At 43.5% G+C, this 16,150-nt stretch overlaps 1 protein-coding gene across 1 annotated transcript in view; it reads left to right on the top strand.

The window, feature by feature from the left end:
* Positions 1-16,150, top strand: part of prtga (protogenin homolog a (Gallus gallus)) — a 31,209-nt gene that overhangs the window by 12,602 nt on the left and 2,457 nt on the right. Inside the window, exons 3-13 of the mRNA XM_053499777.1 lie at positions 1,499-1,643; positions 1,731-1,864; positions 1,971-2,267; positions 2,353-2,512; positions 2,599-2,846; positions 5,489-5,653; positions 6,314-6,619; positions 9,157-9,348; positions 15,474-15,569; positions 15,673-15,859; positions 15,965-16,092. Coding sequence (XP_053355752.1) covers positions 1,499-1,643; positions 1,731-1,864; positions 1,971-2,267; positions 2,353-2,512; positions 2,599-2,846; positions 5,489-5,653; positions 6,314-6,619; positions 9,157-9,348; positions 15,474-15,569; positions 15,673-15,859; positions 15,965-16,092 — 2,058 coding nt within the window. The remainder of the gene's footprint in view (positions 1-1,498; positions 1,644-1,730; positions 1,865-1,970; positions 2,268-2,352; positions 2,513-2,598; positions 2,847-5,488; positions 5,654-6,313; positions 6,620-9,156; positions 9,349-15,473; positions 15,570-15,672; positions 15,860-15,964; positions 16,093-16,150) is intronic.

The raw sequence follows: 16,150 nt of genomic DNA, 5'->3' as shown, positions 1-16,150 counted from the left end.
TTTAAATATATATTATAGTATGACTAATAACAGTAAAACTCTTAATTTAAAATGTCATAAAATGTCAATTTTAAAAATCACCATTTTTAATTGTTACATATTTTAATTAATTTGTATACATTAGATTTGTTTTGATTAGTATGGTGATAAATTATGTGATAAAACTGTTTTTTTTTTCAACAGTTTTTTTTTGTTTTAAATAATTAGAACTTTATTCTAATTAATATAATAGAATAACGTAAAATTCTAATTGGAAAGAAGTAATGTGATTTTAAAACTTAATATAATATATATGTTTATTGAATCAATTATAAATTATAATTGTAAATTAATTGGAATATTTCTTTTAAGATTTCTTTCTTTTTTTTATTGTTTTATTAATTTCATTTTTATACATAAAAGTAAGTTCCGTAATAAATGAAGTAACCACATTCTTTATTTCTTTTTAAAACTGTATTTTTAAATTTTTAGAAATAATAAATTTCCCCCTCATTTTTTTAATATTATGTTGTGTGTATTTAGTCTTTTTTTTACACACAAAAATATATACAGACAGAAATAAAAGTATAAGAATTAATAATATAAATAACTGCTGTTAAATAAGAAATTATTTAAACATAGGTTAAAGTAAATTTTCATTTTCATCTAGAATCATGTTAGGATATTTTTGACATTTTGCCCTATCCTTAATTAAGCGTAGTGTTTTTAAAATGATGTTTCCTATTAAATAGTTGATTGGGAGTCCAGGGTTCTGAAAGATCTGTGAAAGAGAGAGAGAGAGAATGTGGGAAGCCAGGTGATTTCACCAAAAAGAGGCGAGGAGTCAAATCCTGCTCCATCACACACACACATGAAATCAGGACCAAAAGGACAGTGAGGTGCTGCTGTGAGATCTGACATGTCCATGTTTATCTAAAGACCTTTTGGTTCTCCACATGATCCGCCAGCACTGTATCACCTCTCACAGATTCTCTCCCTCTCTCTGTCTCTAAACGTGGCTCGTGGGTCATCCTAACCTCGGACCTAAACTCATTATACTGAAAGAAGAGACGCTGGTGATGAAGCGCACCTGGACGTTCCGGACGGTTCTTCAGGTTTCACTGCCCCCTTTGTCACCGCCCTCGTCTCGCCCGTCCGCTCCAAATAATCACCTTTCAGCGCTTTCTGTGAAACTTTATAAACGCCTTGACATTCAAAAGCCCTGAAACTCTTTACATCTCACAGGTGTAATAGGAGGATGCAGTGTGTGTGTGTGTGTGTGTGCGTGTGTGTGTATGTGTTTGGTGTTTCCAAACCCTAAACACTCTGGCTGTTGATGGAGCAAACAGTGTTCCCTTTAAAAAAACTAAATGAATTAGATGAGACGTAGCGTCGTTACACCTTCAAAACGCCTTTAAATCACATCCTGGTTTGTTAAGGATTGTTTTCAGTTTCTTTTTGAGTTTTTCTTCTTCTTCTGCTATAAGTGTAAAGTCTCACTTTCTTTCTCTCTCTCCAGGTATTTCCACATTCACCCAGCAGCCTTCCTCCATAGTAGTGACGGAGGGTTCGGTCGCACGCTTCTCCTGCAAAATCAGCGCCGTACCTCCACCAATCATCACCTGGGAGTTCAACCGAGTCACCTTACCGCTGGCCACCGACAGGTACAGTATGACCCCGCCCGAGAGCCGACGCCCATCGTCTGATTTGTCGTTTTATTTCTCTGTGATTTTTTTTTATCTTGCGCTCAGAATCACGGTGCTGCCCGGCGGCGTGCTGCAGATCCAGGGAGTGGACCAGAAAGACGGCGGAAGCTATCGATGCGTGGCGACGAACATCGCCAGCCGGCGCAGGAGCATCGAAGCCACGCTGACCGTAACCCCAGGTGAACTAGGCCGATTCGAAAGCTTTCTTTATTATTACGTTTAGTTTTTTATTTTTTGTTCCTCGATCTCTAATTGATTTCCCTCATCATGTCCGTATCGGTCCAGCTCCGTCCCCCAGAATCCCCCAGCGGCCGCAGATCATCGCCGGGCCGCGGAACGTCACGGTGGCGGCTCACGGGAGCGCCCTGCTAGAGTGCGCGGCGGTGGGAAATCCCCGCCCGCTGATCTCATGGAGCCGCGCCGACCACAAGCCCATCGACGTCTACAACACCAAAGTGCTCGGGAACGGCAACCTGCTCATCTCCGACGTCAGGAGGCAGCACGCGGGCGTGTACGTGTGCCGAGCGACCACGCCGGGAACCAGGAACTTCACGCTCGCCGCCGCTAATATCACCGTGCTCGGTTAGGAAGCGTCATAGACAGATTATGATCATCTATATTAAAACATACAATCAGTAAATAATAACACAGAACGTACTGATTTCAGAACCGCCGTCTCTGGTGGAGTGGCCGGAGAGTCTGACTCGCCCACGCGCCGGGACCGGGCGCTTCGTGTGCCAGGCCGAGGGCACGCCCACTCCCCGCATCACATGGCTCAAAAACGGGGAGGCTGTTCACTCTAACGGACGCATCAAGATGTACAACAGGTAGCCGGAGCAAGCACGATCACACATACACACACACACACACACACAGGTGTCAGGTTTTAAATAATTTTTTTTCTTTTCCATAGTAAACTGGTGATAAACCAGATAATCCCCGAGGACGATGCGATCTACCAGTGCCAGGCCGAGAACCAGCAGGGCTCTGTCCTGTCCACGGCGCGCCTCATCGTGGTGATGTCAGAGGACCGGCCCAGCGCGCCCAGGAACGTCCACGCCGACACCGTCTCCAGCTCGGCCATCCTGCTGGCGTGGGAGAGACCGGCGTACAACGCCGACAGAGTCATCGCCTACTCCATACACTACATGAAGGCCGAAGGTAAAATCAGGACGTCGCAGGTCCAGCTTCAGTCAGGAACACTCGAGTGCGGGACAGTCTAGTTCCTCCGTGTCTAGGTGTCTTCATGGAGCTTTTATAGTTTTATAAATAGTGTCTTCTTAGGCTCAGTGTTGTTAATAATAAAATATTCATCCAGTTATTCTTCCATAAAGTCTAGAATGAAATTCCTTAAAAGCCCGTGTGACCCTGATCGTGAAAGCACAAAGCTATTTACAGTAATTACGTCTTTCAGCTATTTAAGAAAAAAAAAAAAGCCTGGTCCTGGGAACCTGCCACTTTACAGTTTACAGTCCTGCCGGGTCTCCATTGTGTCCCGTCAAAGCACGCAGGTCCTGCCGTTACGCATCGTCTGTTTGCAAAGAGGCAGCAGAAGTCACTTTCGGACAAGAATGTTCATTTTCTTACTTTTTTGTTTCCGGTCTGCTCTTTTTTTTCTCTTTTTTTTTTTCTTCAGCCTAATTATCACGCCGCTTTAGCATGAGAAAGAAAGAAAAGTCAGGAAAGGGAACACCTGCCAGCACTTCTTTCTCAGAAAAGTGTGTGTGAGTGTTTTTTTTCTCTCTGTGCTGCTCTTTTTCTGACCGAAGCGCATCTGCTGTTAGGCGCTGTTACAGTCTGAGCGTCTGAGAAACCCGGAGGAGCCGACCGGCATTCTTCACTAATTAGCAGGATCATAAAGCAGGAGACGTAGATTGTGTGTGTGTGAGAGAGAGTGGTACAGCTCAGGCATTGTCTGAGTATGTGTGTGTGTGTTTCTATTAAAGTGTAGCGAAGTCAGCGAGCAGGCTATTCAGCCAGAGAACAAGGCACGTCTTGTTGCTTTTATTTTCTTTTTCTTTTTCCTGCTCCTCAAGGATCTCTGCGAGGTTTCGAAATTAGGACCCTGGTCCTCCTCGTGATTCTTTTGTGCGTCCGCGCGGCTAATCCGGACTAATTAAAGCCTTATCATAGGCGCTGGTGGTGTGAGAAAATCGGCGCGTGGAATTCACCTCCCCATGGCCCGGATCTTAAACCCCGCGTTTAAAGAGGCGTGACCGATTTGATGGAGTTGACACGTCTCTTGTGCGTCGGGCTTCTCCCCACCACCGCACTGGTTTTTATTAGGCCCGAGAACTGAATAGGATTAACGAGGAAGAATAAAAAAGAAGCCTAACAGGGGTCTGATTAAGCGATTATGTCCTGATTAATGCATGTAAACGTTACAGAGGCCGCGTGACAAAGCCGAGATGTAAACTTTCAGCAAATACAGCCTGCCCTCTTCTCATTTTCTTCCCATTGATGGTTTTGCTCCTAAACATGGCGATTTGCCTTAAATGAGCTGCTACAGCAGTTTAAAACACACTCGATATTCAGTAATATTTATCAACTATACATCTAAAGGAGGTGATTTTTTTCTTTACAAACCATAAAAAATATTTAATTTACTGTTAATTAACCGAAAGAAATGAACAATAAAACAATAAAATGATAGCAGTGCACTGATTCGGATCAGTTGAAGTAAATTTATTTATTAATCATGATCTGATTATTTAATTTAATCTTTAAATTTCATTCTGATGTACTAATAATTCACAGATTAGTGGTTAGCGCTGTCGCCTCGCACCTCCAAGTCCTGGGATCGATTCCGCCTCAGGGTTTTTCCATGTTCTACCCGTCTTTGCTTGGAGCTTGGTGGGTTTCCTCTGGGTTCTCTGGTTTTCTCACACAGTCCAAAAAATGCAGATTAGACTAATTGGCGTCCCCGTCCATACAGACACCAAGATTATTAATTCAGTAGCGCTGAAATGTCTTGATTCTCGAGGACCATTGTGAGAAAGTGGTGAAATCTGCAGAAACCTGCTCAGAAAAAACCCAGGCGCCACGAAGGCACCACGGACTGAAAGGCTGCCGTCCAAGAAAGAAGTCCCTGCTTCAGAATCGACACTCTGGACCTTGAATAAAGTTTAAATGGACAAGAAAAGAATGTTTCGATCAGAGGAGTGTTTGGACGAGTAAAAATGTGAGAAGAACACTGTAGCAGGTAATGAGCATGGTGGTGGTGGCATCACACTCTGGAGCTGTTTTTCTGTCAGTGGAAACGATAAAGCGGAAAAAATACATGGAATCAAGAAGAATAAGGAAAATAATTCTTCAGTAGAACCTCAAAATCATCAAATCTGACTGGAAAAAACTTCTGCCAGACACATTGGTGGATAAACAGGCAGTTTTAAAAAGTTGTGGATTATGTTGAAAAGTTGCAAACCAAATAATGGACATTCAAGGCAAATATAAGGACTGCTGGAGGTATTTTTAATTTTTTACCGTCTTGATTTCTGAGCTTAAAAAACTCACTACAAACGCAGCACTAATACGAAAATCATGATTATAATATGGTCATGTTAACTTCTGATCACAACTGGTCCATCTCATCATCATCATCATCATTCACTAATGAACAGGAAGCAACACGCGGCCATGTGATGATGTCACACAGTCATGTGATGATGTCACACAGTCATGTGATGATGAGAGAATGGAAACGTATCCAACTATACAGTAATTAATCAGAACCGTACACGAAGCATTTGGGTCAAAATGGATCGATCAATCTTTGTGTGATTTGTGTTTTTTTTATCTAACAGGTCTTAACAACGAAGAGTACCAGGTTGTCATCGGCAACGACACCACGCGCTACATCGTCGACGACCTGGAGCCGGCGCAGAACTACACCTTCTACATCGTGGCGTACATGCCCATGGGAGCCAGCCGCATGTCCGACCACGTCATCCAACACACACTCGAGGACGGTGAGGACTGGATTTATATACGTGTGTGTAAGAGTGTGTGTGAGTGTGTCTCGGAAAGGTCAGAGATCAATCATGTGATTGTAGTATTCAACCTTGTACCCTTAAGTAGTCCGTTCTTTGATGATAAACAATGGGATGAGGAACGAAAGGGGAAGAATGGAGGAAGAAAGAGATGAAAGGGTTCGAGTTAATCATTAAACAGAGTCAGTGTGTGTAGAAGACTTATCTGTCCAGCCCAGGTCTCTCAGGATGTGCGGTTTTAATTTAAATTAAGGAGGAGGAAATACTTTTAAAAATGGCATACAATATGAAGCAAGGAGATGTATGTTAATTGAAATTCAGACAAGCTGAATATATTATGACAAATTCCCAATTCCAGAGGAAAAAATAAATAAATCCCATCTTTCACACAGTTTCACACCCAGTCTAGACATCATCATTTAGTTTTTTTTTCTACAACTTTAGTTGTATAATAATGTAAACAAAACAAGATCTTAAGAAGTTCCTGAACAAATCATACCCTTATAAACCAAATGACACGTCAGAATTAAGCATGCTGATATTTTATTATGGGTGCGAATAATTCAGGAGAATAAAAACACGCCGCGTGTCATGTTGTTCAGTATTGGTGTATATGACACTCTCTTGTTCCTCTCTCAGTTCCCCTGCGTGCCCCAGAGCTCTCCCTCACCAGCCGCAGCCCCACCGATATCCAGGTGTCCTGGCCGCCGTTGGCGCCGAAGCTGAGCCGCGGCCGTGTCTCGGCGTATCGGCTGTGGTACCGGGCCGGCCCCGAGGGAGCCACCACGCAGCTGGAACTGCCCGGGGACCAGACACGGGTCCTGCTGGAGGCCCTGCAGCCCGACACCACCTACCTGCTCAGGATCGCCGCCTCCACCAGTATGGGCTGGGGCGAGCCGTGCGTCTGGACCTCCCACAGGACACCCAAGACCTCCAGCAGACAAGGTAGAACCAGAAAAAAAATAGTTCGTAATAGTTTAATTACAAACTATTGCAATAGTTTCTCACAGATTTCTCACAGATTTGTTCCATAGATATATTACATATGTTACAATAGTTTTAACATTCACAGTATATTTGATGATGGACAAAGAGACATTTTGGGTTCTGATAATTTTTTTTTTTTTTTTGCGAATACACAAGAAGAAATTTATTTAATTATGATCATTGTCTTACTATTATTTTTGATTATTTCCCACTTTCTTCCTCAGCCTGTTTCTCCTTGTTCCTCTATGTACATATTTTTTTTACTCTTCATTTGTTCTAGTCCTTTGCTTCGGGTTCTTTCTCTTTCTCTCTCTCTGTGTCTTACTCTAACCATCCTGTTAAGGCATTGTCTCAGTTACTGCTCTGAACTTTGACCCCGGCTCAGGGGCACACAGAAAAAAAAGCCTCGGTCACGGATCATAAAACCAGAGCCTGAAGGCACCACAGAGTCCTGAGAAGCAGAACAGAATAGTGTCCACTCTAGGGCTGTAGCTATCGAATAGTTTAGTAATCAAGTATTCTACCAAAAATGTAATCGATTATTCGAGTAATCGGATAAAATGTACTTTTGCTTAACTAAACAGCAATGTAAAATATATAAGAGAAACAAAGATTAATTAGTTTTTTTTTTTTTTAGAAAAATCTACTTTTATTTTTCATTTGCATGCAGACTAAAAAAAGGTATTTCAAATGACTAAGTATCAAAAACACTAAGAAACACATTAAAATAAATAATTATACAAAAACACTAAGTTGTGCAAGTTAACTTTCAGAACAAAAAGTTAAAAAATCTACAGCTCAGGCATAAAATAAGCCTTTACTGATAATTTCTGACGTTTTCTCTTGCTGGTTTCTTCATCTCTTGGCTCGCTGATGTTTTTATCGCTCCTCTCCATTTTGTAGCCCGCAACAGAACGCTCCCTCAAATCAATACACAGCTAACTGTGTGCATCTCCTTCCGCTTTGTGGTGATGTAAGCGCTTAGTGGCGTTTACTGGCGGTTTGCATCCAGAAGCGTGCTGTGTCACGGCAAACAAATAATTGCGCAAAAAAATAACGCAAAAAAATTAATTAAAAGAAGCTTCGAGGCAGACGATTTTGCCTCGATAATTTTTGTAATCGAGTTACTCGAGGAATCGTTTGAGCCCCTAGTCCACTCACAACAACTCGGTGGCTTCATCAGACTTTCTTCACTCAAACCGCTGAACCAGTCCATCCAAATGAATTATGCTACAAAAAAAAGTAATCGCTTTAAAACAAGGACACTTTGTCCCGGATCGCAAAGCTCTCTCTCTCTCTCTCTCTCTCTCTCTCTACCCAAAAAGATGTTTTACACTCTTATAAACTTATAAACGTGAAGAGCTGAGCTGATAAAACGTCAGGAATGTGCTCCGTAAAGAAGTGTGTTTTGCCGAAACAGATTCACTTCAGCTTTCACTGCTTTTGTTGTACCTGTTTATGAGCTGTGAGTACAAATGAAAAGTTTGCCTTGTTAAATCTGGTTTATAGTCATAAAGCGTAAGAACGCAGCAGTAAAACAAGTGTGAAGTAGGCATGTCGAATTTCATGAACCCGCGTTAGTGAAAGCCCTATGAAGCCAATTAGACAGCGTTTGAGTCCATCTGTGTGCGTGTGTGTGTGTGTGTGTGTGTGTGTGTGTGTGTGCGTGTGTGTGTGGACTGTTTATATAAAACACATTCGTGTAAAATCCATAAAACTATAACTGATTAGGTTCATTTTGGCTAAAATGTCATAATTAAGCGATATCACAGTCATAGTTGTACTGTTATACTGAATATCAGCACGACCTCAAGTGAGATACTACTTTTTACACAACAGTTCCACAAACACCATTTATTATCAACAGATTCATTTTCATCCTGTTGGAACTAACTAACCACAACTGGATGAGTTTTAAACTCTTACCGATACTAATAAACCACGGAGGTGGTCCTGAGGAACTCACCAGATTTACTTCATATTTCCACTTTAGAATATCAGCTCAGTTAACTTCCGAGTTCTGGGTTCGAATCCCAAACAGTGTTAAATGGAAAGCTAGGGCACTATGTACAGTAGGGTGTACACTCCCTTGTTCCACACACCAAGTAGTGCCCTTGATTAGGGGTTAGTGATAGATTTGGGATTCAGCCTTCTGTAAGAAGCTAGTTAGCTTAGTAGCTCACGTTAGTGTGTTGTGTTGTTTCTGTGCCTGGTTGTGAATGTGGGTTTTGTCAGGCAGCTGCTCTCTCCTCAGTACTGCGGACCGTACAGACCCACTCTCACCCATGCTGAGACACACAGTTATGGCGCTATGGAACGCCAATCAGAGACCTCAGTCGAACTAACTGTTGTATAAATAATTATTCTTTAGCTTTACAATGTGGACTTTTATTTAATATTACGGATGTGATGGTGGGTTAAGGATGGACCAGGGTAAGTTTTGAGAGTGATTGTTTTATCTCTCTCTCTCTCTCTCTCGTGTGTGTGATGTGCAGTGCCCCTGGCGCCGGAGCTGCAGTTGGAGCCCCTGAACTGTACGACGCTCGCCGTGCGCTGGCGTTTATCCGCGGGGAGTCCAGTGGCCGGCCTTCAGGGATTCAGACTCTTCTACCACGAGGAGAGCCAGCCCGAGAGCGCGCCCATCCAGATACCAGCCCACGTCAACCAGCACACCATCGGAGGCCTCGGTGAGCTCACGGTCCAACAACACTGCTGTAACGGGTAGAGAGTGGAGGAGAAAAGACTCCCTGGGGTCAGGCTGAGTCAGTACAACAGTCAGTACACCCCTCACATTTCAGCAAGCACTTTATTATTAATATGTTCTTAAGGGACACTGCTGTAGAAATAAAAGATTGGATAAACAGTATTTTGGAGGAGTCAGTGTGCAGCTTGTATAGCAGTACAGATTTACTGTCGTCTAAAATAACCGGCAAACGGAAAAATGAGTGAACATGTCCAAACTGTGTCCAAACTGTGTCCATATTCTGTGTGAATACCATCGTTATCTAACACTGCTTTAGTCCTCCTGGGCCTGGACTTCACCAGAGCTGCACATGTGATCCTCTTCCACTCCTCCATAATGACATCACGGAGCTGCTGGATGTTTAACACACGGGTCTGGAGACGAACTGAATGAACATGATGAATAGGTCACGTGACTCCGCATGGTTAAAGATGTACAGCTGGTATCACTTGACAGTAGTGTCTGTATGTTAAGGACGGTATTAATCTGTACTGTTAAAAAGCTGCACTTTGACGACTCTAAACTATATCTATAGTTTCATTTCTTTAGTGTCGTCTATATGTGAGAAGATGTACGAAAATGTCTGCTCAAATTCGAGGGGTGTGCTTACTTTTGTGAGTGGGTGTAGATAGTGTGGGTAAGAAAGGCTTCGAGCTGGAAAAATACATATTAACATCAGGAAATTATTATTTAGACTAATTAAGAACAGTCCAAGTTATAAATGAAGTGCGGTCCAAATTAGTGTATTGCGTCTCTGAGCCGTCCTGCTCTGAAGTCTTAACTTGGCGAAACTTATTTTGACTCTTTTCCAAAACAAGTCCAGTCAGAAAGCATTGTGTTTGCTGTTCCCTCGAAATCCCCCTACCCTCCCCGTTTAACACCGACCCCAACGGCGAGCGCTATTGGCCGAGGGGGACAATGTCCGAGCGGGGGTCTGTGGGTGTCACACTATTGACAGAGGAGCCACCGGGTGATGGATTGAAAGCCTCTTTTCAGATCCCTGTATGTCCCCCTGCTCTCTGGAAATCCCCCCCCCCCTACACTTTCGTCAGTGTCCACTTCTTCCTCCTCCCTTCTCCCTGACCTCTCCCGGTGGCCTCTGACCTCCCATGAGCCTTTGCTGCGGCATGAATGGGAGAATAAGAAGGAGGGCGCCGAATGTTCGCCGTGTGCTCAGCGATTCACTCCCAAAAGGCCACCCTTTATCCCCTGTCCTGTCCGCGGGACCGAGGACGCACCGATGGGAGGAGATGTCCACAGCCATCTGTGGACGGAGAGAGAGAGAGAGAGAAGGAAGAGAGAGGAGGAGGTCATCCAGCTGGTCAACAGCTGATATTTAAATCAGGTTGAAATGAGATTTCAGATTTTTAGATTTTTGGTCAGAGTGAGAGAAGTTAGCACTAATCCTGAATCAGTAAAGAGAAATGACTATAACTGTATGCATATCTTGAAATTATCAGACACACACACACACACACACATATACACTAGCTCGCGGGATAATCATCTACAACGGCGGTTCATAATTACGCAAGAGCTGAAGTGCAGTTATAGCAAGAGAAGGAAGACAGAAAGGTGCAGGGGACGGGGGACGGCGAGATGGAGGAGATTTACGGCGGGGTTTATGGTCGCTGCGAGCCGAGCACTCTGGTTGGGGGGGGGCTTCACTTCAAAGCTCACAACCACACAGAGCTTTAACAACCAGAGACTGGGAGCCGACACACACACACACAAATAAATACACAAAATTTCCAACACACAGCGTTTCATAACACAGTCACTCAGGAATTTAAACACACACACACACACACACTGGTTTTCCATGTGTAAAATCCGAGCAGGGATGCGGTCGGGTTAAAGGTCACATATCTGCTGTCGGTGCGTGCAGAGGCTTTTTGCTGTAAGAATAACAGCAGCGTATTTACGGCGCTCCCTCGTTCACACTGACCCGAGAACAGCGCGTTCAGAAACGTCCGGCTTAAACCAGCCTCTCTCGAACCGTTTGCCTCCCGTTAAAGAGCACTTAGACGCTGATTTGAGCGAGACTGTTTGCTCTGACCCGGTGTAGGAGAGACGATGGTTCTGAAGATCAGGATCAGGATTCGTCCCCTTATCATTATATAAAGGTGACGATGCAAATCTAATAGTTGTTTTTAATTAATTCATTAATCACCGATCTCACAAGCACATTTAGAAGAGCTCATCACTTTTTCAGTTCCCTCCTGGAAACATGTTACATCACATAAGTATTGCCCCCCCATGTTTTTCTCTTTTTTATTTTGGCCCGTTCACGGACACGCCCTACCCTTTAGATTTATTCGTCATTTAAGGGGGACGGGTCGTCAGCTCAACACCCGATGGTCAAGTCACACACAACCTGCATGTCTTTGGATTGTTGGAGGAAACCGGAATACCCGGAGGAAACCCACCGATCACGGGGAGAACATGCAAACTCCGTGCCACACAGACTCCGAAACGGGAATGGAACCCCGACCACGGAGGTGCGAGGCGACATTGACAGCCCCGGGCAGAACGAATGCATTCATTCCAACAAGAGAGAGATCAAATGTTTACATCGATAAGATTTACCTAAAGAAAGGAGTAAATGTTTTGCACCAGCTCTCGTCCCGGGCCGGATCGGATCAGACCGTTTCGATGGAGGTGGTCACATGACGTGTTTCTTCATTCACACTGGACTTGTATTCCTGTCATTATTGAAATGTCAAGGTCCGGGTTAACACATCTATCGATTGTTTAGTGTCCCCCTGATCCCTCCGATCCCTCTGATCCCCCCTCCTCTTTTATTAACCGAGTTAACCCCTGTGACGGTTCCTTAGCGGGGTGCAGTCTGTATAATATATATATATATATATATATACTATAAAATACGGTGGCGCCTTCGCCAGCACTTACAGCTCAAAGAGCTCAACCAGAGTGGAGATGAGAAAACTTGTTAGTATTAACGAAACGTTCCTGGTGTTTGATTGACAGCTGTTACGTGAAAGAGGGATATCTATACTAGTAAACAGTGTGACTGAGGTCCTTGTGTGTGTGTGTGTGTGTGTGTGGAGGAAAGAGGGTTATTGATCAGTGTGTGGATCGGTTTTCTCAGTGGATCGTGTGCTGGAGGTTGAGGGAAACCGCTTAGTTAGCGAAACTAAATCTCGAATTCTAACGACTTCTTATACTCCCTAGCGTGTGTCTACAAGTATCATCAAATAGTACCAACTTTTATCCTAAATTATAATCGGCCAGAGTGTGTGTGTGTGTGTGCTATTTAGACCAGGTTATATCTGTCTGCACTCGGTCTGATGAGTCAAAAAACACAGGGGTGGATCCGATTGTGTATAGTGTCGGGTAAATCCCTGTTTGTGAAAGGTATGAGCACGCACACGCGCGCACACACACACACACGCAAGGTCATTACAGTCCATTATAGTGTGTGTGTCACCTTATCTGTGTGTTACTGCACCGCTGTTGGCTGAGGGCCAATACACATCTCTGTTTACTGAATGCCTCTGTGTGTGTGTGTGTGTGTGTGTGTGTGTGGTAAAGATGATGAAAGCAGCTGAACCAGCATGCATGTGGGTTTTTTTTGGTCATTGTTTTTCAGTATTTTTGGCTTTTCCATCCTCAGTCTCACACACACACACACACACATTTTAGCGCAGGATTTGACTTGCTCCTTCCATGTCAGAGGTCATGGCTTAGAGGTCAGCCCCACCCCCACACTGTCCGCTGGGCCAGTGGCAGTGTGTGTGTGTGTGAGAGAGAGAGAGAGAGAGAGAGAGAGCGGCAAAAGCCCTGCTTCTGGACTTATTAGTGTCTTATAAAATACTAACCTGATTACTGGATAATGGAGGAGAAGGAAATGTTGAGCAGCATGTCACCAGACGACATCATCCCCAGACGACATCATCCCCAGACGACATCATCCCCAGACGACATCATCACCAGACTCAGGCGTCGATTTGATTACCTGTCCGATCTTACTTTCTTTATTCTTAGATTTTGTTCTTATTCTAAACACACTTGAGCTTCTTCTCTCCCACCACACAGGACCATGTGCTGCCTACTAGTGTGTGAACATGTTAAAGTGCTCCACCTGTTGGATTATACAGGAACTGCAACATCTTACCTCGTCAAATGCAAACAAAAATACATTAAAAATACATTTTAAATAAAACTTTTGTACATTTTAAAATGTAAAAATTTTGGAGTCAGTGCACACAAAAGAATCATGATATGTAACTGAATACATGTTGTTCCACACATCTATAATATCTACACACATCACAGAGAAAAATTTTACTGTGTGATGTGTATAGATATTATAAATGTTTATCTATCTATCTATCTATCTATCTATCTATCTATCTATCTATTCATCTATCTATCTATTTGTCTGTCTGTCTCTGTCCATATATCTGTCTCTCTCTGTCTCTTCTCATCTGATTTGATGTGGATTTAGAGAAAGAGCACTCTTTATTCATCACCTTTCCTTTTGTATCTTTTTCCTGTCCTCTTTCTTTCCTGATCTGTTTTTTGTTCTCTAAGTTGTTCTCTCTCTCTCTCTCTCTCTCTCTCTCTCCTTGTCTCTCTTACTACCTCTCTTCCTCTCTTTTTTCTGACTCTCTTACTTGCTCTTCCTCTCTCTCTCTCGCTCTCATTCCACTTCTTTCTCTCTTTTTAATTTCTGTCCCTCTCTTTTGTGATCTCTCTCTCTCTCTCTCTCTCTCTCTGGGGCTGTAGGAGCCCAGCTCGTGTTGCTGACCCCTGAACTCACATTCTATAGGAGTTTTATCTGAGCTCGAACTTTGACCCCTGCCCGGTGGCTCCACGGAGCTTCCTCAGGCCTGGAATCCAGAAAACGCCTCCCTTCTTCATTCACATATCCGATCACTTCCTGGTTCTTCTCCAAACGCTCTATTACGTTTCTGAGATCAAAAGAGATGAGATGTTGTGGTTGTGGGTTTTAATGTTTCTGTGTCACAATGAAGGTTTTGAACCAGGAACATTTTTAATATATTAAACTTCTTAGGGCTATAAATTTTATTTTAAAACAAGAAAATGAACACTTAAAAACTGGCTTAATAATCTTATATGCGGTTGGTTGAAAAATATTACCGCCCCTGTGGTTATTTAAACTTACTTTTTATTATTATGAAATAAAATCATTAACACAATCTGTAACATTACATTATTACTGAAGATTGTTTCTGAAAAATGAGTTTCATTTAACACGTGTTAACTCTAACAGTGTGAGTACTGCACAAGACAAAAAAAATTGTGAGTGGAACATCAGTGAGCTTTGTAAAAAAAACATTGTGTAATATAACAATCTCTTGACACCTTTCCCTCTTTTTTTTCCTTTATGTCTTTCCATTTCCCTCTCGTTCTTTTTATGTTTCTTCATCAATTGGTCTCTTTCGCTTTTTTCCCTCTCTGTTTTTGTCTGAATCTCTCTTTTTTTCTTCCTGTTCAGTCTCTCTCTCTCTCTCTCTCTCTCAAGATTCAGGATTCAAAAAAGCTTAGAAATGAGTCACAAAAAATAACAGGAGTAGATTGCTAAAAAAGCAAAATAATATAGAAATAATAATGATAAATTATTATAAAATAAAAAAGTACAGATATTTAGTTAAAGTCAAAGGTAAAGTGACTCTCTCTCTCTCTCTTTCTCTCTCTCTCTCTCTCTGTTTCTGTTTCCCATGATCTTTTGGCCACTGCTTTAACCTTTGTGACCGGGCTATAAAGGAGAGGTGACCGTGTGTGTGTGTGTGTGTGTGTGTGTGTTAGAAGTGGGGGTGGGGAGGGTGTTCTATTCTGCTTGGGGGATGGACGGGTTAATGGAGGTAATGGACTGAGGGATGGACACGCGTCTTTTGATTTCTAGGCAGAGTGACACAGATTTGTCCTGACCTGAGACATCTGCTGACGATCAAACACACCCACACCCACACACACACACACAGAGGGAGAGAGAGAGAGCTCACTGTATCCTATACCCTGAGGTCTGAAAGCGCACTGATTAGTTAAACTGTTTTGTTTTTTGTCTTGTCTTTAATCCAGACCCCAGGAAGAAGTACCATGTCAAGCTCCTGGCGTTCAGTTTCGTGGGCGAGGGTTACCAGGCCGATCGCACCATCAGCACCCCGGGATGCGTCTGTAAGCACCATCACTTCCCTCTCACCATCCTCATATTACACTAAACGTATGAAGTGTTCCTGATCTAACACACTTTCCTGGTTGTGTGTGATTTGTGCGGCAGCCGTACGCGATCGTCTGGTTCCTCCTCCCCCTCCGCCGCATCACGTCTTCGCCCGCGCTAACGGCTCCTCCTCCGTCTTCCTGCACTGGGCCCAGCCTGCCTTCACCGCCGCGCAAACCGTCAACTACACGGTGCGCTGCAACCCGGTCGGCCTCCAGAACGCCTCGCTCGTCCTCTACTTACAGACGTGAGTATCTCAGAGAGACAGAGAGAGAGAAAAAGAGAGAGAGAGAAGGTTAGAGTGTAGAGATTTAAAATCCATATCTTTACCGATTCCTCTCGGGTGTTACAGCGGCGCTCAGAGTCTGCTCGTGAAGGACCTGCAGCCCAACACGCGCTACGAGTTTGCTGTGCGGCTGCACGTGGATCAGCTGTCCAGTCCATGGAGTCCCGTGGTGTATCAGAGCACACTGCCCGACGGTGAGAGACAGACAGACAGAGACGTGTTCATCCAGTCTGGCTGTAATGGTTCGATACT

Source organism: Clarias gariepinus, chromosome 7 (assembly GCF_024256425.1).
Source record: "Clarias gariepinus isolate MV-2021 ecotype Netherlands chromosome 7, CGAR_prim_01v2, whole genome shotgun sequence".
NCBI classification, from domain to species: Eukaryota; Metazoa; Chordata; class Actinopteri; order Siluriformes; family Clariidae; genus Clarias; species Clarias gariepinus.
This window is presented reverse-complemented; position numbering and strand designations above follow the sequence as displayed.